Source organism: Hippichthys cyanospilos, chromosome 10 (genome assembly GCF_059441005.1).
Source record: "Hippichthys cyanospilos isolate Australia breed blue-spotted pipefish chromosome 10, RoL_Hcya_1.0, whole genome shotgun sequence".
NCBI classification, from domain to species: Eukaryota; Metazoa; Chordata; class Actinopteri; order Syngnathiformes; family Syngnathidae; genus Hippichthys; species Hippichthys cyanospilos.
The window spans coordinates 20,144,599-20,168,796 of NC_142378.1; the positions used below are offsets into that span (position 1 = coordinate 20,144,599).

At 38.8% G+C, this 24,198-nt stretch overlaps 1 protein-coding gene across 2 annotated transcripts in view; it reads left to right on the forward strand.

Annotated features, from left to right (window-relative positions):
• agbl4 (AGBL carboxypeptidase 4) overlaps nt 1-24,198 on the forward strand; it is a 434,905-nt gene that overhangs the window by 145,999 nt on the left and 264,708 nt on the right. For both annotated transcript variants that reach the window (XM_088425984.1, XM_088425985.1), the window contains one exon: nt 14,186-14,280. In XM_088425984.1, coding sequence (XP_088282110.1) covers nt 14,186-14,280 — 95 coding nt within the window. The remainder of the gene's footprint in view (nt 1-14,185; nt 14,281-24,198) is intronic.

Genomic DNA, 24,198 nt, shown 5'->3' on the forward strand with positions numbered 1-24,198 from the left:
ATGAGTACACATAAAACATTTTTCGAAAGAGATTTTTGGACTTGTCTTCACTTTTATGAGAGTAAATGTCACACGTTACTCCAACCCTGCTCATTAGAGGTAAATTCTTTGCAAGATAAAAATCAAAAAGAACACACAGGACTAAAACTGGTTGAAAATTTTGAACAAAATGGTCCACTGAAGGTTTGCGTTTTGTAAACACTACTGTCTAATTTTATTTTGAAAGTGAAACATGAAAAGTCTTTATGTATAGAGGTTAAAGATTTTTTTTTTTTTTTTTTCCGGGCTATGTGCCATTCACAATATTAGATTTAGTTCCAAGGCGCCCTTTGCTCATCCAGCAAGGCTCTGAGGTCAGGACCCCCAAAGACCAGCATCTTACAGTACCTTCTCAGCATTGATCCATGGCTAAACTTTATGCTGATGCGGCACATCTGTCATAGCCCAGCCCGCATGTCTTTCAACCTTTTATCCTTTCGTGGTTATTAGGCTGTAAAATGGAATAATGCACATGTGTTGTTTATCTCCATTTCACCCTGGTTTTGTTGTCTCTTTTCAACATTATACAGTGTTCCATACCAGAGTGTGCCATCGTAATGACTTGTGACAAGCGTGCAGATAAAATGTGGTGGTTGCGGGGGTACTGGCCTCTCGCTAACCACCCAAGTCTCCTTCATCAGCTCGTCTTGGCCTTAAGTGACATGCGGACCTCCAGAATGTCCGTAACGATAAAGATGCCTCCTCCTCAGCGCTTTAATTGGAGCTTCTGCTGTTGATGTGTGAACAGCTGTAGGATGGAGAAGGGCAGATCTATCATCCGTGCCCTTAGCGCTGTGCCTGAGGTCAAATCGCAGCAGTTACGGTGGCGGGAAAGCCCCCAAAGCTCCTGTTTATTTATGATTGTATTGCGCTCCTCTCCCCCGGGGCTGTCCTGCTCTCACATCTGCATATTCACAGCTGCCTCTGAGATGACTGACGACGAGAGACGGACCTCATTTGAAGGTGTGCTCTTGACCGTATGAGAGAAATGACCAGTGAGGGACTATTTGTCTGTGTGGCCTTTTATTTGGCTCAGACAAACACTCGCATATACTTAGAATCTCAACCCTCCCCGCAGACACAAATCCATTACACATTTCAAAATGACTCATTTTTCTTTCTGTGTGGCTCCCTGCAGTGTTCTGGCACCCAACCAAGGGACTTTTTTTATTTTTGAAATTAATGCAGAGCGTTCAAGAAAAAAAAAAAAACAACAAAAAAAAAACCTATGACACCAGTTTGGTGTTCTGTTCTAAAATATAACTGCACTTTAAATATCAACTTTCATATTAAGATGCACGCAAACGGACCTCATTTGAAGGTGTGCTCTTACTCTCATTTTGTCTCAATTCAAGTATTTGATAAGGTTAGTCAAGCTATTATAACGCTAAATAGTATTTGCATGTCATTTACGTCTTTTTTTTTTTTGACATGGCCTACCGTCAGGCCTATTAAACTTGATATTTATTTCGCCAGTCAACATGTCTTCCTTTGCCGGATTTGAAAATGAATGCAAATACAGGCTTCCTCACAAGACAGCTTTTGAAAGGTTACAATTATAGTCAATGCTCATGAATTTTGGAGATGTGAGGTAGGGTAATGATTTGCTGTAATGACTTAGTCTATTTAAGTTTTTCTTCAAAGCGAAAAAAGAGGTTAAGTTGCATGAGCTTTGTCTGGTCTCATAGGTGCAAATATACTGTACATTAATTTATATTTTATAGCGAGAGAGATAGAGAGAGAGAAAGAGAGAGAAAATTTAGAATATACCTTCAATTTGGAGTATCCTTGCCTGTCACATTTTGTTCAAAACAGGGCTGAATGGGGAAGTATTCTATTCTACTCTAAGTAAAATGGTTAACATGGAAACAACTTTACTGATACACAACCACCACTAGATGACAAATATGCCCCATTTTAGAAATGATATTAACACAATTTGAGGGTCCACTGGGAGAAACCTACCTTTTTTCGACTACTGTTTATAAATGAATGGCATAAGGCAGAAAGGAGAGAGTCTATGCTTCCGTTTGGTTGATTCTGTGTACACTGTGTACAGTAATCCCCCGTTTTTCGCGGTTGATGGAGACCGGAACTCCCCCGCGTTAAGTGAAGACCGCGGAGTAACGTCTACCCCCCCTTAGAGTTTTCATGTATGTGTAAGTGGGTACCTGAATTTTTTTAAATGTCAAAAGTATTTATACTTGACAAATGTAAGACAAATATTACTGTGGTTCACTTCTTAAATTATTAAACCTTATGCACTAACTGTATTATCTCTTCCCATTGCTTTGGCTGTAGTCTCGCTGAGAGCCAAGGTTATATTAGTGGCGCCTGGACGTTAAATTAGAGTGACGCTTGTCAGTGACCAAACATGATAACAATTTATTACAAAAGAAATCTAGGTAAGAGATCTACAACGCTCCGCTGCAGTGCTGTTCTCTAAACTGCGCGTCCCTCCCTTTAAGGCGATACTCATCTCCCAAAAAATAAATGAAAAAAGTAAAAGTTTCAATGTCAAGTGGCCAATACCGTGCTAAATACTGTGCTGTCAGTGCTGCACTATCATTAGCTTAGCACAGCAACTAAGGTTCAACAGCTGTTAAAAAAGGAAGCAAACACTGCACATACCAGTTGTCCCAAGTTCTCTCTTCCGCCATTCTACAAGCCAGGTGAATGCTCTTGCTTGGCTTCGATTTTGTATTGAAAGCTAAACTGGCCGTGTTGGGTAGCTCTTGGTGACCGCAAAGCAGCTGCCATGATTCATTCCTGCCTCCTGTGTGAGCCGTTGAACATTCCCGAAGCTGATTGGCTGACGTGACACGCGACAAAAGTTCAATTTTTTTAATTTGTCGTGTCACACGTAATTACGCCTGTCGCTCCATCGCAGTTTCGCACCAATTGCATGAACTCCATTGACTACAATACAAAACCCTTAGCTCTTCGCGTTCCATCTGAATGCGGCATTAGTACTTCATTTCTGAAATGTTAGCAAAACGGGCATTTGTCAGTGATGCACAGACTGCCCACTTTGATCATTGAACATAATATTATGTGCAGAGTTGAGCAAGTTACTTCAAAACTGTAATATATTATTTTTTAACTAATTACTGTATTTCAAAGTAATTTGTTACATTACTATATTACTGTATTTGAAATGTAATGCATTATACTGTTATTTCATTACTTTCATATTACTCTCATCAACAAAACTGGAAATATGGAGTTCCCATTCTTAAAGTAGCTCATTATGCTCATTACACATCCAGTGAAAGGTTGACTTCAGCCTAAAACCAGTACAAACCATTTTATCTTTATTGTATTGTAAACCTTTAAAGACAAGACGAAAAACTTTTTCATTTGTATTTTAATCGCTTTTTAACTTCACAGAATAGTGATGCATTGTTTATGATGTAGGCAAAAACAGTTAGTGCATTTCACAATTTCAATGTTAAGTTTTGTTGGCTAGGATAGGGACACATGCTTCAAAAATAGATGGTTTCCGTGGGGTTAACATTAGCAGCTAGCCTACATCGTTGTTAAGATGTTTAACATGCTTTCTACCATGAGTTTTGTATGCTTCATCTTGATACCCATTGACAAGAACTATTTATAGACTATAATTAATACAAATTGTACAGTGAAAATTAGCATTAGCTTACCTTGTCATTATTGCTAGTTGTGACACAGATCTTGCTAACAAGGTTTTCAAATGTGTGAAAAAGTGTGAAAATATGTCCCTGGCATTGAATGAGTTTATATATTTTTGGAAATGTAATGATTTTGAAATTTTCAAACTGTGTTTTGTGTCTACAAGTGCTTGCTAAAGAGGGGAGTATGGTTTGTTCTCAGGTGTGTGGTTTGCATTTTTTTTCCTGAACTTCAGTATAGCTAAAAAGTAACAAATATTCTTGTTATTTGAATCCATTGTTGAATAAAAAGGGCACCCATTACATTTTTAAAAATAGTAAAGCTAATAAAGTTTGAATTTTAAGTTGTTTATTTGGTTCTGTTTTGTTTTCACAAATATTTGAAAACATTTCATAATATTTCCAGTTTCAGGCACTTTGATGCACCTGGTTCTTTTTTTCTGTTTTAGCTGTAACCCATATAAATGCAGAATGAATAAACGGTTGTTGAAAGATGATTTATATTGCTTTTTTTCTTTTGTTAATGTTAAAAAGGATACAGGTTTAAGAATACTTATTCAATTTGTATAGATGATAATCCTATTTATATTCAGCGCATCAATTAGGAGTGGGGGGGTCTCTTTCTGGAAGAAGTGTGGAAATAAGAAAAAAAAAACAATGAAAGGAAGGATGTTTCCAAATTTTTGACTGGTAGGTTTATAGAATGAATGCAAACAAAATACATATTTTGACTTTCACGGCATATTTGCCAAATCAGGGTATAGGTCAATGCTTATGTGTAGCAGCCCGAATAGAGCAGGTGGAAATGAAGATACGTATGTGCTAGATAGGCTGTCAAAGACGGTGCCCATCACTCTGACAACACTGTTTCCCTCAAACACAACCACAATAACCTTTTAAGAGGAGCAATCTTCTCCCACTGTCCACAAACAAATATCACTTTTGTTTTGCACACATCATCCCATTATGGAAGCATTATTTGAGATGTTGAAATTGGAATTCGGATGGCACAAGGCATAGCTGGGGAAAGAGAGGGAGAATGTGGAGACGAATGAGAAAAGAGAGATTGGTTTTCATGCCTGGTAGTCCGCAAGCCTGTAAATCTCCCAGGAGCATAGTAGAAGACAGCAGAAGGTTGATAGTCATCCATCACTCCTGACAACCCTTGTGCTCTGAAAAGTCTGACAGCGCGGTGCAGCACAGCCTAGCTCCAGCCAAGCCGGTGGAGAAAGCTAAAACAGAAAAAGACAAGAAATACCTCGAAAGAGAGGTTCCTTGATGAATGAGCATTTTTAAATGTTGCACGTTTTAAACTGAGAGGGACTGGTAAAGCAGAGGTTGGAGTGGAACTGCATAGTTCCTCTCTTCCTGTGTGACTGTTTGGTGGACTGAATGCCATTAGCTGTAGAAGAAGAATAACTACTTTTACTTTTCTAATGTAGCACAGACACAATTCATCCCAGCTGCAAAACTGATGTTTCCTTAGAGGGAGAACAATGGCAACACAATCGGCATTCATGTGTGTGTGACATCACTTATTTTTAGTACTGAATTTTAAATGAACAACTGATGTTGTTTAATCCATACATTTTATCCATTTCAACGGATGTCCATTTTGGCTCCTTTAACAACCAATCACAGCTTAGCTTGTGAACATCACATGACCAAACGCAGAAAACATTGCCTCAATTCAGACCAATTATGATGTCTTTCTCAATCTACAGCAAGTAAAAAAAAAAAAAAATGGAAAAAAAAGGCCAGTTTTATAGCAATAATTAAATGGAGCTTAATGAAATACAGTAAAGCACAAGCTTTATCTTTATTGTATGTTTATTATGCTTTTTTCACCTCATCTCATTCAAATGTCTAGCACATTGAAATAGCAGGTACATCCATGAAAATATTTTCCAATTTAGTTTAAAATAAATTCTTTTTAACCTCTCGGAATCCATGTCGTTTTTCCCCTTCTTTGCTCCCATTTTTAATGCATCTTTATTGTTTTGAACTAGTCTTGTTTTAGCTAGCGCTAAGCTAGGTTTTTTTCACTGTGAACTTCCTTTTTCATGAGTTGCTAGTATAATGTTAGACAGCCAACCGCAAGGCATCGACACACTGCCTAACTGGGTTTTAGTGACTGCAGCTTTTCGCAAACTGGAATTTCACAAATTCGCCATTCCATTTCAAATGGCAAGTCATTTGAGTCACCAGTGATTTGTACGTAGCCCTATAATTGATGAAGGCTGTGCTTTGTTAAGGAAATCTCTTGGACGGTTTCAAAACGTGGACCTGAAGGTTCTTTTTTGCCAGTTGGTTCTCTTTGAATGTGTCATTTCTTTTTTTTGCACCACACTGTGCAACTACATGTTAATATTTATTGTTTATGGCTGGAAATGTTTGCAGGAGGGTGCAAATAAAAGCCACAGCAAGATTTCTTATTGCCTGGGACCTGTCCAAGTGCATTTTGCGCAAAAGAAACAGGTCTCCAAATATCTGTCAATATGGCCTGCTGACCACAAAGTTTTGTGTGCGCACAGCCATTATAAAATCACAGAATTAATCTGTGATCTTGTTATAGTGCTACTCTGTTCCTGTTGGCTGTGCAGTATTTTGCTTTGTGATTAAATGAAGGCGATAAAAAAAAGAAAAAGAAAATACACTTCTCGAGGTGAACTAATGTTTATCACTCTGCTTTCACAGCTTGCTGATTGTGTGAGTGGAGAAATATGTGTCCATAAACAAAAGTTTGCAGTGGCAGTGTTTGTGTACCTCTGGTTTTGTGTGCCTTCATCAGCATGAGTGTACGTACGTGTGTGCGTGCATGCCCGTGCGTGTGTGAGACTCCCATCTATGTCTTGAAGGTAACACCAATTACTATCACTCATTGTAAGCGACACCCTACAGTATATAAGGGCATATGTATTTTGCATTTCCTCACAAAATAGGCAGACATTTTTACTTTAAAGGCATACATAACCTATGTATATAGCAGTACTTCGATTTACATACGCCTCGTGTTACGAAAAAATCAGTTTACGAAACGCCTCGGCGGAAAAATATTGTCTCTAGTATCGAGAGAAAATTCATGATATGAAAGGCTACATTGTTGGCATATGAGACACGAGACACCAGCGCACGCGCAAACATGACTGTAATGTAATACATTATCACACACCCGTGATGTCTACCATATTTGTTTCAGTTTGTGATAATTTTTTATCATTTATTAATAAGCCAGTTCACCCATAAAAAAGACAATAGTTTTTTGTATTGGTGTTTACTTATGGAGTTTTATTTGTGCCACAATCGCGAGCAAGCAAAACTAGATTTTGAGCACAGACATTCTTTTGGACTATTTATATGGTATGGGAGAATTTTTAGCCGCTTAAGCTATTTAAGCTGATTAAGCTATTTACATGTATGAAAGATTCACGTTCCAAAATTACTTCTTGAACAAATTTAATGGCTACTGTATAGCCTTTTTCAGCCAACCTCAATCACTTACCTGGGCAACCGCATTACCAGTTTGTAGGCATGCTATACCTGAATATGGTTTAAACCCTATTGCAGGGCACACAAAAATGAACAACCATATATGCACACCTATGGACAATTTAGAGTGCCGTGACCATGATGATTTACAAAAGGAAACAAAAAAAGAAACTCCAATGAACCGCTTTGGAAAAATAATCTGTTGGAACAAATATTTCATTGCTACTTCCAATGTCTTACAGGAAGTCACTACAATTGATTCTATATAAAAATCCACACAAACTTTTCACTTCACAGCATAGTGAAGTATAGTTTATGCTTTAGGCAGAAACACTTCATGCATTCCACTATTTCAACGTTAAAATTCAAGTTCAGTCAAAATTGATGGTGGGGCTAACATTAGCAGCTAGCTTACATCATCGTTATTGTGTTTAGCATACTGTTTAGCGTGAATTTTTGTATGCTTCATCTTTATACACATGGACCACAAATATTTATAGACTATAGCAATTGTACACTGAAGATTAGTGATAGCCTACCTTGTCATTATTGCTAGTTTCAAAATCCTGGCGAATCCACTGTGGAACGTGGCAGCATTTCTTCTCCATACGCCATTCTCAATCCTCCGCATGTTTTCTTTTCAATAATGTCACGTTACTCCGATCTAAATGGTTTGTCAAATTACTGGTGCTATTTTACAAGGTGGACAGCTCTTTAGGTGTCGCGCACAAAGTCCATCTAACTATTATCGTCTTCTTGTCAATATCTCTGAAAAACTGAAAGTAACGGGCATATGTCCATCTTGTGTACGTATTGTCCATATACAACCTGTAGTCTGCTGCTGCCGAATTCATCTCTGCTGTAGTAGATACTACACTACAGTATTTTGCCCCAGTCTTTCCTACTCCGATCTCGTTCTGTTTTTGGCAGATTTGGGTTAAACATACATTCCGTTACTCTCATTTTTAAAATTTTACTTTGTTTTTTGCGTGTAACACAGTACACTACTGTGTTACAGCAAAAATGAATGCATTACAGTAATTACATTACTTTTGTAATGCATTACAGTAATTACATTACTTTTGTAATGCATTACTCCCAACACTATTGCTATCTACTACTTTCATTATGTGAGAAAGGGAAAGATTGACAATAAAATGCCCTGGGCATCTAACAGTTCTTAAAACAAAAACTTTGCCATTTTGGTGCAACCACAATGTTCCTCCTAACTGGCTCCACTTCATTTGGCTGATTGCAGGGTGATAGGAGCAAAGAAAGTGAACTGACTGGAAGGAGCTTGGCAGAACTGTGACATTTTAGGGTGAAATGTAAATTGCAATGCCAGTTCTTTTTATTCATTGTAAAGAGAGCTACCTCCCAGGCAGTCAAGAGAGTTTTCTTTCTTAGTTTGGTTTCAGTTACTTTAATGATACAACTTTCATCTTCTTTTTCTGTACTTGTATGGCAGTCCAGAATTCCACCATTGTCACAATCCAGGATTGTGTTTTCTCTCAGTGGTTCCACTGTACCTTTTGTGTCACTGATGTTTACTTTGTGGCGTTGTCAGCATAGAACTCAGTGAACTTCCTGTCAGGTTACAGTATGTAGAGCAGACCTGTTCAAGGTATATGTGTGCTCCCGGTGGGTTCGTGCCTGTCCACCGTATTACTTGATGGGCACCCCCCCATGTCCAAGGCTCCACATACAAGTCTATGACCTCCTCCCCCTCCTTCAGGGTTTTTGGGTCGTCCCTCAGTGTTCCCCTGTCATGCTGTTATCACCACCTTGTGACCTTGCCTCCTGTCACCAGACGTTACGGAAGCTTTGCCACAGCTGAGCTGCCTCGCTTGAATGGATGAAAATGCCACCCTAGGGAACCACCTCAACCCTACCAACTTACCTTGTTTTTTTTTTGTTTCGTTTCCCCAAACAAACAATGTTCAGCCTAAAATTACCAGATATATTAGCTATAAAATATTCAAATTCAGTAGTAATCTTCTGGCATTCAAAATTGTTGTACATAGTTTTAACACATCTCAATACAAAAAGTATGTCTAAAATTTGGCCAAATACAAAATAGCTTCTGGTGTGCAATGACTGAGGTCATTTTTTCCATGCTTTTCTCAGACAGCTGCGTATGTAATATGATGTGAGTAATTGAGATAGAATCTCTAATTTTGGCCTGAAACATAAAGCCACTTCCTCCTCCTAGATAGCTTAGCATGTGCCTGTGGGGCAGATCAAAATCCTCTCCTTCCTGCTCGTCATTTGCGCAAACATCCTTGTTACTCTTCCACAGTTACTTCCACAGGTCATCGTAGATGATTTACTTGGAATGTTCTTTACCCAAGTGGCGAGTGTTGTGAGATCAGAGCATGGAAGGTTGCCCTTCGCTGTTTCTTCCTCCACCCGCCGATATCAATGTGTGCTTGTTCAATTGCGTCCAATGGCTGAAGAAGACAAGTCTAGCCGTCTTTTCCTTTTCTAGGCGGCATGGCTCAGTGGTAGAGTGGTCATTTCTCAGCGACTTTGGGTTCAATCCCCTGACCATCGTGACCGTGCCGCAGTGTCCTTGAGCAAGACGCTGAAGCCCTAGTTGCTCGTGATGCTGCGTCATCAGTTGGTAAATGTAGTGTAAAGCGCTTTGAGTACCGATATTAGAAAAGCGCTATACAGTATAAATGAATGAAGCTAGCCTAGCCTAGGCTACCCTTATTATGTTTTCTGATTGTATATATATATATATATATATATATATATATATATATATATATATATATATATATATATATACTGTATATATGGCAGTTACTTACTATTTTGATACCAATTTTTAATATGTATGTAATTTATTTTGATGTTTTTTCCTTGGGGTTCTAAACGCATTAGCTATTTAACCATAGGTTTGGATTGCCCACCATACGGTGAGTTTGCCTTACCACAGAACAGATTAATCTCGTAACACAGGGGCCCACTATTTGTCAAAAGACCACAAACATGAATGCACACTGCTATACATGCCTGCAGGGGGCAGAGTTGGGATATGACTGCGTTGACAGCTGTCTTGGCCGCTACTCTCTCCCATTAGGCATTTTCTTTGTCAGATTCTGTTGTCATAGTCTCACAATTTTCTTGCCAATACTGACGGAAGATCCTTCATTTATGTGCCGTTTACTGCAAAATACTTACTTTTATATATTCATCTTATCAATCTAAAGTTAATTGTTGCCTTTTGCCATCAGTGCAATGTGGGTGCATGTGTGAATGGAGTCACCACATAGACATCTGTTTCATTTTGCCATTGATGCAGTGATGGTGGCAGCGGAAGACGTTGACACGCCTCAGCAACATGACAGCTCAGACAGAATGGATGTTAATCTCTTCTAACAGACCCAAGCCTAATTAAATCTTCCAGGGGTTGCACATGTGTGTAAAGACCAAACACACCTGCACACCAGCGTCTTAGATGCGCATATGTTTTTCATGATCTCAAGAAGTGGCCATAAAGCACTATTTGTTTGTTGTCTTTGAGCACTGTGATTTTGTTTTTGCTATCATTTCTTAAATTAACCAAAACTGCTTTGGTCTTAAGATGAAAATAATTCAAAATCAACTATTTATTTTATTATGAAAAAAATATGAATGTTTTGAGCAAAGAAATCTTACAAAGAAAATGCTCGATTTGATGTCTTGAAATAAGTATTTTTTAAAAGATATTTTAAGTATAAGTATTTTTTAAAAGATATTTTTTCCTTTTTGCACAAACAACATTGATATATTTCTAATAATAAGCCTTTTTTGCTTTCTTTAAATTGATGTTTTTGCCATGTGTGTTCATGTATTCGTAAAGCATGGAGAGATCCATTGCTTTCAGGCTTTTGGCATACACTGACTGAGTCATGTCTTTATATGTAACCCGTTCTCACGCATGTTGGCGGAGTAAGTTGTGCATACATATCTTTTTTCACAGAACTATTGATTGTAAGATTCCCCCCCAAAAATCCCTCCTAAGGTCTATATTTTCATTTACCAAAAGATCACAATTAAATCAAAATTGATGGATGGGTGGTTGCATGGGTGGATGGATGGATGGATGGATGGATGGATGGATGGATGGATGGATGGATGGATGTTTCTACTTACCCTATGCAATATCTTCACTGACTAGTCATTGCTGCATGGTGCTAAAATGATTATTTGTCTAGCTGTTTTGAGATTTCTTATTGTGTGAATGATTATTGAACATACCTTGAGTCAATTGACAACGTGAGTTATACGGAACTTGCTTTCTTTTGCTTATGCATGCAACTATCGATCATTGAAGGTAAGCACTTTTTTTCCCCAAAACCTTGTAAATGAAACTGAAAATAAATCAGCTCAACCCTTTATGCAGTTTCACATTAGACGCTTACATCAGATAAGCTTGGATTATCAATGGTCTAGCTATATTTCCCATGATTAATAAAAGTAATGATAGGTCTGGCAACTGTACATATGTAAATTTTGTAACCAGTGAAATTCCCTTTCACTTGGTTTATAATATAAATGTGACTGGCATACTATAACATGAAAGAATACCCAATATATATATTTACCATATTTCTCTGTGTACAAGTCGACCGTGCTCAAGTCAACACCCCCTTTTTATATTTCAATTTGGGTGAATTGTTTGAAATGAATCGGCTGTGCTTTGCTGTGTTTCTCCCCCACCTGCTGACATCCACGCGTGCCATGCCACTGCTCTCACGTTTTTGTCTAGAATCGTCAAGTCAAGCTGTATTGTCTTTTTCATAATGGGTCATGGTCCGCCAGAAAAATTATCCACGCAGCCTCATTGTTGACATCAAAGAGGCAATAATGCAGCATTTGAGTGCATTTGAAAGTGCAAACAAGCTAAAACGGATGCATACTTTATCGAATTAGAGGTACAGTATATTTAATCACTTTAAGACTTGTAAATGACATGATATTTCACATTCAAATTAATGTTATTCAAACACAGATACGTGTAGAAAATTGGTCTGGTTTTGAGTTATGCAGGTATAAATTGACCCCCCAATATGGGAATTGAAAATGATAAAAAAAAAACTCAATTCGTACACGGAGAAATACGGTATTTATTTATTTATTTTGTACATGATGGTAAACTCCTTATTTAGTGCAGGAATCATACAAGGTTATTAGACTGTTAAATGTCAGTGTTTTACGATGCGCTTTAATGTATTCACAGACCAGAGAAAAGTGTCTTCCTCATGTCATGCGTCTCCCATTTAACTAACTTGTCTTCCACATCCGCCTACCTAGTTGATTTTCTTTTTCCATTAAAAGTGATTTTTCAGTCTTCTACCCCTGATGCATCTCTTTTGGCCTATTCTCTTGCTGTCTTTTTTGTCTCCCACCATTTCTTCCTATATTACTCTGGATGTGTTTCAGCCGTCCCTGCACTTGTCTGAGGCCCACAAGTCTGTCATCCGCCCGGCCCCAGCTACCTCCGAGTTAAATAGGCCGAATAAATAGATTACAAGTGGTAGGTGAGAGTGAAGCAAAGGAAGAAGACAATCTGAATTTGCTGCGTATAAAGAATGGAAAAGGCAGTGAGAAAAAGCCGGCAGAGTCAAAGTAATGCAGCATTTGCCTGAGGAGGAAAAGGCTGAAAAGTAGCGCTTGCAACAGATGTGCGGGGCAGTAAAGTGTAATTGAAATGCCAGCAGCAATGGTCTTATCTCCCTGCAACAGGAGCCTGCTGCCAGTCTTAACATCAGTTAGATGTCATTTTAGCTAGGTCTGAATCAGCCTGCCACAATCTGCAATCCCCGTTCCTCTGATGCGAGGTGGGAGGAAAAGGGGAGGGATGGTGGAGAGGAATGGCGGGGAGGGCGAGGAGGGTGGCGAGCCTGTAATAGGATTTCAGTAGCACCCAGTTAACTTTCACCACCTAGACTTGCTTGGTAATTTGATATGCCCCATCAATAACATTCATTTACCTCCACGCAGTATTACCGGCGTCATTCATTTGACTTTCATAAAAAACAGATTTGCATATTTCTCTTTCCACATTTCTACTGTGAGCCGGGAAATGATGGTCCACAAATGATGAGCCAAGACTCGGTCATCAGAGGGGCAGAGCCACGGTGGAAAACTGTGTTGTTCTTCCAGATTAGCCACGGCGTTGTTTGGGATTATTTATTTGTTTATTTATTATTTCAAATGCAACCTGGAATGAGCTGCAAAAGCAAACTTATACCCACATTGCAATTTGGATTTCTTAAAAGGCGTACTTTGCGCCTGTTGAAGATTTAGCACAATTCTCTCTATATATAGTTATATGTGCAGATATGTATGTATATGTGTGTATGAGTATGTGTGCGTGTGCGTGTGTGTGTGTGTGTGTGGTTCATAATGGAAAATCTACATTGAAACCTTCATCAGTAAACACAATCCTCTCCATAATGATGGTTCTGATTTTAAAAACATAATGAATGTACAGTACAAAATACCTTTGCTGACTATAGAATGAAATAGCTCACCTTCTGTTGGCACATGAAAGAAAGCTCCAAAATAGTGGGGACCTAATTGTGTCAATTCACTCACTCTAACAAATTGGAAAAAGGTGGCGGCTACCACAATACAAAAGGATTTTGCCATTTAAGGTACACTAGCTTTGTTGGACTTCACTACAAAGAATTCCGGAGTGTGCAACAAGTGAAAAAGCAAATCCAAAATGATGGAATTGGAAGTAATAGTGGAAGATAAACAAATATATTACTAAGTGACAGAAAAAAATACATATTGTATTTCTCCTTCTACAAGTTGTCCTCGTATATAAGTCGAATATATATATATATATATATATATATATATATATATATATATATATATATATATATATATATATATATATACGATTTAACAAGATAGAATTGTTACACTGGACCTGAGGTTCTTGGTGCGATTGAGAACCTTCTCGCCAAAAACTACACTGAGTTGTCTTTCCTGTTTTCTTGCAGAGGGTCATTTTTAACGTGGTCAATTTCTCCAAGACCAAGAGCCTTTACAGAGATGGCATGTCTCCTGTTGTAAAGTCCACCAGCAGGCCAAGATGGTAAGTCACAAATGACTACACTGACACCATCTGCTTTAAGAAAAGCAAGTCTATTCTAGACCTTTAAAAACCCAACCTAACAAAATATGCATTCTTTAACACGCGGTGTTAGTGCTTATACACTCTAACTGATACCTTCAATTACAAAAGTGGTCACCTAAATTACTATGTGATACCTGTACATTGCTTGACAGTATGACGGCTGCCTGATATAATATGATGACTGATGGAAGCAGAAAAGCATCTGCTTAGCAGACTGGTGTATTCAGTGGAGCAAAGAGAGTAGTAGTGTGATGAAGTGTTGCCGTCCAAGAGGAGCCCTGACATCTGTCACCGCTTGATCGAGGGCATCCGCAGAAACACCGGGCATCTGCCACCCTAAGCCATATGTGTCTTCCTAGCCTAGCAACCCAAACCAGTCGTCCTGTCGCATGCCGGTTGCAGTCTAAGATGGAAGCAATAGACTTGATAGCATTGATGGAATACATAAACTGCTCTCTGTGATACAGCACAAGAGATGCGATGCACCTAAGTTGAACAAAACTACAATACCATTTTAATGTTTATTATTTCTCTCAGTCCCGGCTTGTTGGGGCAGTGGTTAAAACGTTCGCCTCACAGTAAAGGGACCTGAGTTCAAATCCACCTCACTTTCCTGTGTCCATGCCTTTGCATGTCCTTGATACTACAGTGTATTTGGTACTACAGTGATCCCTTGTTTTTTGCTGTGAATGGGGATCGGAATTCCCCCACAATAAGGAAAACCTGCAAAAAAAAAAAGTATATATATATATATATATATATATATATATATATATATATATATATATATATATATATATATATATATATATGTGTGTGTGTGTGTGTCTCGCTGGACAAAGCCCAGAAAGAAGCCCGTAAAGGAGTAATCTTGTTACAGTTGCAGATATGGAATTAAAAATAAAAAAATGTGTTGCCCGACTGAGCCAAATTCATACAGGACACGATAAAGACATTACAGATGGAAGCAGCGGTAAGGGGAAAAAGTGGAGCAAAACTGACGCAACTCAACAGAGAAGGTGAACAGAAATTATAAGAAGTGATATTACACAGGCAGGTAGGTATTGGGTGAACCAATAAAGATCAGTCGGCTTTTGCCATCTTCATCCCACCCATCTTTATCTTAAAAAAAAAAAAAAAAAAAAATCAGTACAAGCCAGAGGGGTGAAGCCTTTATCTCCTCGCACAGGTGACTTATGTCCCAGGGTCCCTGCAACATAGGCACCCTGAGGCTACACAGCTTGGCTGGCTTTGGCTAAAATGGGGCATCTCAGAGAGGGACAAATGACAGATTAGTTCTACAGGGCATTTACTACATGTAGAAGAATCTATTCCCGATCCATCCATTCGCACCTTTCTTGACCATTACCTCACTCCCTGACTTCAATTGCCACTGTTGGAGTTGGAGACATCAGAGGGAATGTGACGGTGGAATCCTGGGATTAAATTCAGTGTTGTGTTGAATCACAAAATGAGTCTCTTTGAAATGTGGGACAGATTGTTTTCAGTATAGGTGTATTAAACCACGTAAAGTCTTAACAATGTAGTAGTAACATTGCAGATTTAGAATGGTAGACGCTGCTCTTGACACTGTAGATCAGGCCATCCTTCTAGCAAGGCTCGAAAACCATGTTGGCATCACAGGCACTGCTTTTGGACTTTGACATGCTTCAAGTCCTACCTGTCAGACAGTTACTTCTAAGTTATCTTAGGGGCTTTCTCCTCCTCTCCAACCCCTCTTACTTGCTAAGTGCCCCAAGATTCTATTCTCGGCCCCATTCTTTTCCTCCTGTACATTTTCCTGCTCGGCTCTATTTTCTCCAAGTACAGCATTTACTTCCACAGTTTTGTGAACGATGTCCAAATCTGTTTGCCCTTAAGGGATAGTGTGTAAGATTTAGACTGATTTTCACTATGGCCAGCAGGAGGTGCTGCAGGTGCTGCATTTAACATTCTCCTTAGCTATAACAAACATGGCCGCCTCCGTAGAAGTGCCACCACTCATGTAATATACTTTAATGATAACTAGACCTATGATTATATTTAAAACATACTGATGGTCATTAAGAACACAATAATTTGCAAATTTCTGAAATTTACAATCATTTCATTTATTCCTCTTTAATGAAAAACAGTCCAAATCTTAGACACTGTCCCTTTAACAACCTCCACGCAGGGCTCAATGCAGTCTTTACTTGACTGCTTGAGTGACCTCAAAGCCTGGGTGGAAAGCAATTTCCTCAACCTCAAAGACAGTAAGACAGGAGTCAATACTTTCGGCCACATCCAGGGTCCATAACCAACATCCTGGGATACACTGAAGTGGTTGCCAGCCAATCGCAGGGCACAGAAAAACAACCTTTCACACCCAGTCACATGATTAAGGACAATTTAGAGTGTCCCATACACCTTTCATGCTTGTTTTGGGGAATGTAGGAGGAAGCGGGAGTGCCTTGAGAAAACCCACACAGGCGCAGGGGTAGCATAGAAACTTCACACAGGAATGCTGGAGCCAAACCCTGGGCCTTTGAACTCTACGGCATATTGGACTTGGTCTTGCATACTTGGGTACTCAAAGCGCTTTACACTAACGTCATTTACCTACTGATGACGCAGCATCAGGAGCAGTTGGGGGTTCAGTGTCTTGCTCAAGGACACTTCGTCATGGTCTTGCTGGTCGGGGGATCGAACCCACCGCCTCTCAGCTGGGAGAAGATCACTTTACCACCGAGCCATGCCGAGCCAGGCCGAGCCAAGCTGGAGATATTGGTGCTTATTACACATTGAGAATACTGTCAATTTCCGGATCTCGTTTAATTAACAATCTGCTTATTCCTCACTGGCAGTAGGTGTGAGGAAATAAATAGCTTCAGCGTTGACTGAGCTAGCCAATGAACTGTTTGAGTTGGAGGGGCTTCGCAAATACTGTACTGTAGTGTGAAGTTTTTTTTTTTTTCCTCCTCACCTTTTTTGTTATTTCTCAGGTAGGCAACCGTAAAGCAGGCATGCTTCTAAGAGCTTCACTTTGGTCAGCCAGTGAGACAGTCAGTCACTCTGTCATTCAGTCCGTCTGTCAGGCCAGTTTTGCTTTCCTACCAAAAGTATTCCTGTAAGCGTGTGATGCAACAGACGGGTGAAATTCTATTTGGAGCTGTCTACCTCTCCATCGAGGTACGTGTTTGCAGTAATTGTTCTGTCAATCAGCACAGCTTGCCACTTGTTAAGCCTTGGCAGAGGCTTGAGGGGTGAGCAAGTTGGTGCAGGGTGAAGGAACCAAAAAGAATTCTTTGCTCTTTGAATTGTCCTTCTTGGAGACAGCTGAGACCAATATCACTAAAAGTTTATGTACCTTGTGTTAGTATATATATATATATATATATATATATATATATATATAACATATTTTGAGCTTTCCCATTTTATATTCACAAAATTTAACTCATTTTATTAATACAGGCTTATGGATCATTCTCATCATTCCGATAATTCATATGTGTTAATATTTTCCCATAATTCCATATTTTCACCTCAATATTCCAATATTCATATCCAATGGGAATTTCACATTTTGAGCTTTCCCATTTCACATTCACTTTATATGTTAAAGAATGTTCTCTCCACTGTCATACACTTCCTTTCATGAATTATGTTTGCAATTTGAATACCCAAGATTGCCTTGTGATGTTAAAGGGAGAAGTGGGAAAATGATTTGTATTGAAACAAAGCTGGAGATACTCAAGAATTGTGAAGCTTGCCTAGCCTAGGCTACCTTTACTAGGGAATATGGGCATAACAAATGGCACTCAAAGGTAAATAATTCATTTCTATATTTTTTTTATTTAGGCTGATTTCTGATTACATGTGTATTATATATACGTAGCACTTATTTTTCTATTTTGATACCAATTTTTAATATATATGTGCAATTTTGATGGTTTTACCTGGGGTTCCAAACGCATTAGCTATTTAACATAGGTTTGAACATAGGTTTCCTATAGGTTGAATTCGCCTTACGAAGCCAATGAATATATATTTATATATTGTATGACTCAACTTGAGTGACAGTATTTGATTAATAATATATATGTGTAGAGAGAGAGAGAGAGAGAGAGAGAGAGAGAGAGAGAGATGGGTGCCTATTGAAAAATATAAAATTAATCAAATTATTCAATATATCAAATTATTAATCAAATACTGTCACTCAAGTTGAGTCACACAATTCACCGCAAAAGTTTCATATACATAAACGTATTCTTACTTGAGAACAACTGGCTGCTCTACCCACCACTCTATATTAGGGACTACAGTGACAACATGTCTTTATTACATGATTATGGTCCGCCGAAAACAAAGAAAATATTTCATTGCAAATTCTCCTAAAACAAAAGACGCATTTAATTTATATCAGAATCGGATGTATTTCATAACCAAAACCATAACAAAAGAGTGATGTATGTGAGAATCATGCCTTTTCATCCAATGTGTCAATGTTGATTACTGAGTTCAAATCAAAAACAATCTTATCATATTCGCATTACCAAGTGTAGCCTTTGAAATTGCCTCAACCTGTATGTTCTGTTTTACCAGAGTTTCGAGTTCTAATTCTAATAGATTATTGACAAAAGCGGTAGCCAAAGCAAAATATTGTGACACCGGACAGCAACATGATTTGTTACAATAACTCCTGGCTGTTTTAATTAATATACCCAGTAGCAACTGTATGGATTAATTATTCCCAAAGGAACACGTAATACTTGGAGCATGGCATAAACTTGTGTCCAACAGCTTTAAATCCATGCTCCTTGTCACGAGTGCTAATAACCATTTATTGAGCCGATGATATCTCCACCTACATCCTACAGAACCATTGTGCTTGCTCATCTGGGTGCCGACGTAGTTGGTATGTGACAGTGTTGGGGCCGAGCTTTCCTGTTCTTGAGATAGAGCACTGCGTTTCCGCCCCTCCCCCACCACAGAGCCACTTAGACAATTAACCATGTGGCATGCCTTTTAATAATAGACATTTTAATTGTGGGCAAATGAAGAGTGATGTAAAATACTTAATAGCTTGTGCTAATTAATAGGGGAATTGAGCGCTTGTTAATTAAGGGCAAACAGGACAGGGACCGACTTGGCTAATTTGAGCATGAAAACCGAGACTAACGATTCATTTCCAAACAGATTCGCTTCATAAACACATCAAGTGACCTATTTAGCTGCTCTGGAACATTTGCAGTTGTCTACCTGTAGACTTTTATTCTGACATCGTGACCTTTGACCTTAAGCATGTTTGGTGCCGCATGCACAGTGACTGCCCACTGACACAACACATTAAAATAAATTAACACATTAAAAAATAAATACATAAAAACTTGAATCTTTTGTAATAACAAACATTACTGGTATTGTCTGTCTCTTTAGTACAAACCACTTTTTATGTTTATTTTTTGCAATGAATAAGTCCCGGCTGACATATTTGAATTCAATTTGATGCAATAAATGTTGATATTAAAATTGTTCATTAAATCATTTCCCTCTTTCCTCATGACTCTTTTCCCCATTCTTTAATAAGTACACACCCAAGCTGCCAGTGGACCTGTCAAAGTCCTGCGTGGCAGCAGCCTCCAATGGTGTGTGAATGTGGGTAAACTGTTGTAAAGTGCTTTGAGCACCATAAGGTGTAGCAAGCACTATATAAGTCCATTCCATTGACCACAGATGTGTTGTTACATGGGAGGCCCAGAAAAAACAAATGTCAAGATTACTATTACTTACATGCACAGCCGATTTCCAAGATACTTTAGAAAGACAGAGTACTTAAGTTTTTTTTTTTTTTTTTTAATTCAAGACTCTCCATACTTGAGTTATGTACTAAATGTGTTTTTTAAGTAACTTTGAATGAATTATATAAAAACAAAGAATTGTAACCAAAATAAAATGTAAATTCTTAAATATTTTCATATATTATTTTTATTGCTAGATAGCTCAGTGACGCATTGGTTAGCACGTCCGCCTCCCAGTTAAGTGACTCGAGTTTGAATCCAGCTGTCTCCGGCCTTTCCGTGTGGAGTTTGCATGTTCTCCCTGAGCCCACGCTGGTTCTCTCCAAACACACAACAAAACATGCATGGCAGGTGTATTGGACATAATATATTGTCCTTCGGTGTGAGTGGGTACGTGAATGATTGTTTGTCACTGTGTGCCCTGCGATTGGCTGGCAACCAATTCAACGTATCCACCGCCCACGTCACCTGGGATCGGCAACAGCAAGCCTGCGACCCTTGTGAGCATAAGCACCTCTAGAAAATGGATGGATGGATGGATTTTTAATGTTTGAATTGGAATTGACATTTTTTCTTATTGTTTCTGGTGTAGGCACGCGCTTGTAGCTATCTTGTTTTTTTTGTTTTGTTTTTTAAACTTGTCTAAACCTGTTGATACACTTAACTTATTCACTGCCAGCCCAGTAAAAATGGATCTTTGACATGTATATCCATCAGTGGCAGTGAATTGGTTAAGCAAATGCACTGTCTTGAAGCTGCCAAAACCAATGTATAAATGACTTTGATTTCCTATTCATGTTAACTCCAACATAAAAAAGACAATTAGAGAATGTAAGCAAATCTTTAAAAAAACTTCACCAATCATTCAAACGATCAGCTCATCAGCAAGCTCACTGGAAGCCTGATAACAATCCTGATTATTTGAATCAGCTGCATTGGAATACGGAAATATTCAGAAGATGCAGGAGACCAGCCCTCCAGGACTGGGTTTTAACAGCTCACATAGCTTGACTTTTTAATATAAAATACTCTCTTTAAAAATGTTTAAGCATAAAAAATACCTAATTCATTGTTTTCAGTGATGAAATAACTGGAATGGTGGGTCTCCAAACAAAAGTGGTGAGGGGAATTAGCAAAATATAGATGTGTTAATCTTAACAATCAACAGCTCCCTTTTTCCTAGAAACTCATTTGCAAGGTGCCAGAGGAAGTGACAGAGGATTATGTGGGAGAAATAATAGGACAAAACGTAACAAATAGATTAATAATCTCCTCCATGAGCATCAGGATGGTTTTGCACTAGCTTGTGTGTGTCTGCATGTGTGCGTGTGCGTGTGTGTGTAATGAACAGCATTGTGTAGAAAGGAATAAAAGTGGTGATGGGGTTCTGCGACAGCGACAACTTCCAGCTCTCCATTCAGCCCCCAAATGACTTACCTGGACAGTTTTATGTTTGCCTGGAGGAGAATTAAAAAGGCACTTCATTTCCCCTTTACAGGCCGGGTACGCATGTCAGCGCCGTCCTCTCTGAAAGCGCTCTAATCTAAATGCTTTTGTCGGGGGAGATTTGGTAGATTGCAGAAGGCAGACGAACAAATTGGTTGTGTCATCTTATAATGAACTAGGTGAGGCGTTGCACTTTTCTCTGCAGCCAACAGTCCCCTGATTACTGTACTGTTGTTAGTAAGCGGCCGCTTTTAGTACTAAAGTCTAAAGACCTCATGATCACGTCTCTGATTTCACAACCTGATCCCATGTGCATAAATGTTTTGTGACTATAAAGCCAGTGTGTCCCAGGGCACATTTCCCAGCCTGGACAACACAGATCCTGTACATTACTTTCTTAGCTCTTTATACATATGGTTAGCATTGCTGTCTGATGCCCAGAATAACCAAAAAGACCACTTCAGTTCCAATTCTGGGCTATTGGCTGCTGATGCTTATTTCTTATGGTTACCCCAATGACTTACTGACCCACAACTCCAATTTATGTTATAGGTATTATCAAAATTCCAGGCTTTTAAAAGTTGTATTTGGATGCTCTGCAGGACTGGTATCTATACAGTCTTGTCAGCACAGGACTAGGATATTCCATTTTGCCAAGATAGTAATGACACATCAGGATCAACTACTGTAAATACTGTACAAGGGTGGTTTAAATTTTCAGCATCATGCATAAGAAGTGTTGATGCATATACACTGGGATTGAAGCTAGTGTTCAGCCCTTGACGGGCCTATTTTGAAAAATAACTATTCAAAAACCTATTGTCTCTTTTAGTTTTTCGTGGCTTAACCCTTTTCTGGGCACTTTCACTTTCCGCTGATAATCTAAACAGGCAAAAATGACCTCTATTAGGCAGACATTTTCTATTTTTAATTACTAAATAGGAAAAAAAATTCAGAATATTGGAGGAATTTAGGGGTACATTAGAATTTAGGCAATGGCTATAATGGACAATTTTGGCCGGTTCTGTTTAGACTACTGTCCGAAATCCAATATGGCTTGTATTAAAAAAAAAAAAAAAAATCTCTTACCCTGGACAAACCATGGTAGATGGAGAAATGATATCATTGGCAGTCATATTCAATACAACTTTATTTATAGTTATAAAAAGATAAAAGCAGTAAACAAAATAAAACATGAAAAAAATGCTGAATCAGATGCTGAGTTGAAAGCCAAAGAATAAAAATGTATGGTTTATCGAAGCAGTTTGAAAAATTGACAGCGAGGAGACTGCATAAAGTTTTGCGGGAGGGCATTTCATAGAGAGGGTGCTGTAACGCATCAAGCTCCAGTTGCATTTGGTCCATTGACCTGATGTACTAAGTGGAGGGATTGAGGATTTCAAAAAATTGAGCTCCTCCAGTGTCCTTGTTTTAAAGCCAGCGAGGGGATGCTGTGCTGTTATGAAAAAAGAGGCTTTACTTTAGCCACCCAAGGCTTTAGCATAGTTTTGCCGAACTAATTTAAAGTTCCTATCCAATTTAAAATGCAGGCTACTAAATGGACAAGGGGGCCTAAGTCAACAGAGTTGGATGTGAACAAGGACCACTGGAATCAAATGCCATAACTTCTAAACTCAAGATGTTCAACAGCAAACCTTGTGACAAAATAAAGAACCAACGTAGTTGACAAGATTAGGGACCCAAACATCGAACAAACAACACCCTTAAAGCCAAGTCCTCAGAATTCATTCTGTCAGCGACTCGCCACTTTTTTGGAGGGCATGCGTAGCGATTTGTCTACTCTTATCATCTCTACTAGTTAAAGCAAAGTGCCGTTGGATGTCCTTGTCTGTAAATTCTCAGGAGAGCCTGGGAAATCCATTGACAAAGCAACAAGTTACAGAAGGAACTCGCACTTCTGCACTTTTAGAGAATGATTTATGATGCAGCATTTTGTGTAGCAAGTAGTGAGGACTGAGAAATGCCGTCTGTACTGACCCCGATTGACAGATGTAAATACGCTAGTTGATCCTCAATCCATGTATTTCTTTTTCAAGGCTTTGAGACACAAAGTTGGGCATACCGCCAGCTACTTGCCACTTTTTTTAATGCCCAGCTGTGTCATCATTTCTTGTAGTTCAAGGAAATTGACATTGGATTTCATCTTCCCCGTAAAAAGACAGGAGAGCCTGTTCCAGATCATTCATTCACCTATCAATTTTTCTCTGCTGAGTCACAAAATAGTAGTTGCCGCCAGTCAGCATTCTTTAGCATAATACGCCCTGCTTGATGGTTCCTGGTAGGTACACGAAGACCCTGGATCAGAGGTGGGACTCAGTAGGACCCCGGTGAAACATTTAAGACCTGGGGAACATTTTTTGAATTTGAAAGGGTTCCTGCTCGCCGAAAAGCACAATTTATTGTTACCGAAATGTCCATTTGCACCTGTAAAATGCCCCTTTTGTAAATCTCTCGTTTTAATGTCCACGAAACGTAACAAAAAAAGGTTTAAGCTATAAAAGTAAAAGCCAACAGATCAGACTGCAGTGTGCCAGCTTGTGTATGTGCATTGTATGTTTGCATGTGCACTTGAGAGGTCTTGATTGTGTGCATGGCACATGCAGATGACCTCCAGTGTGATTGCGTG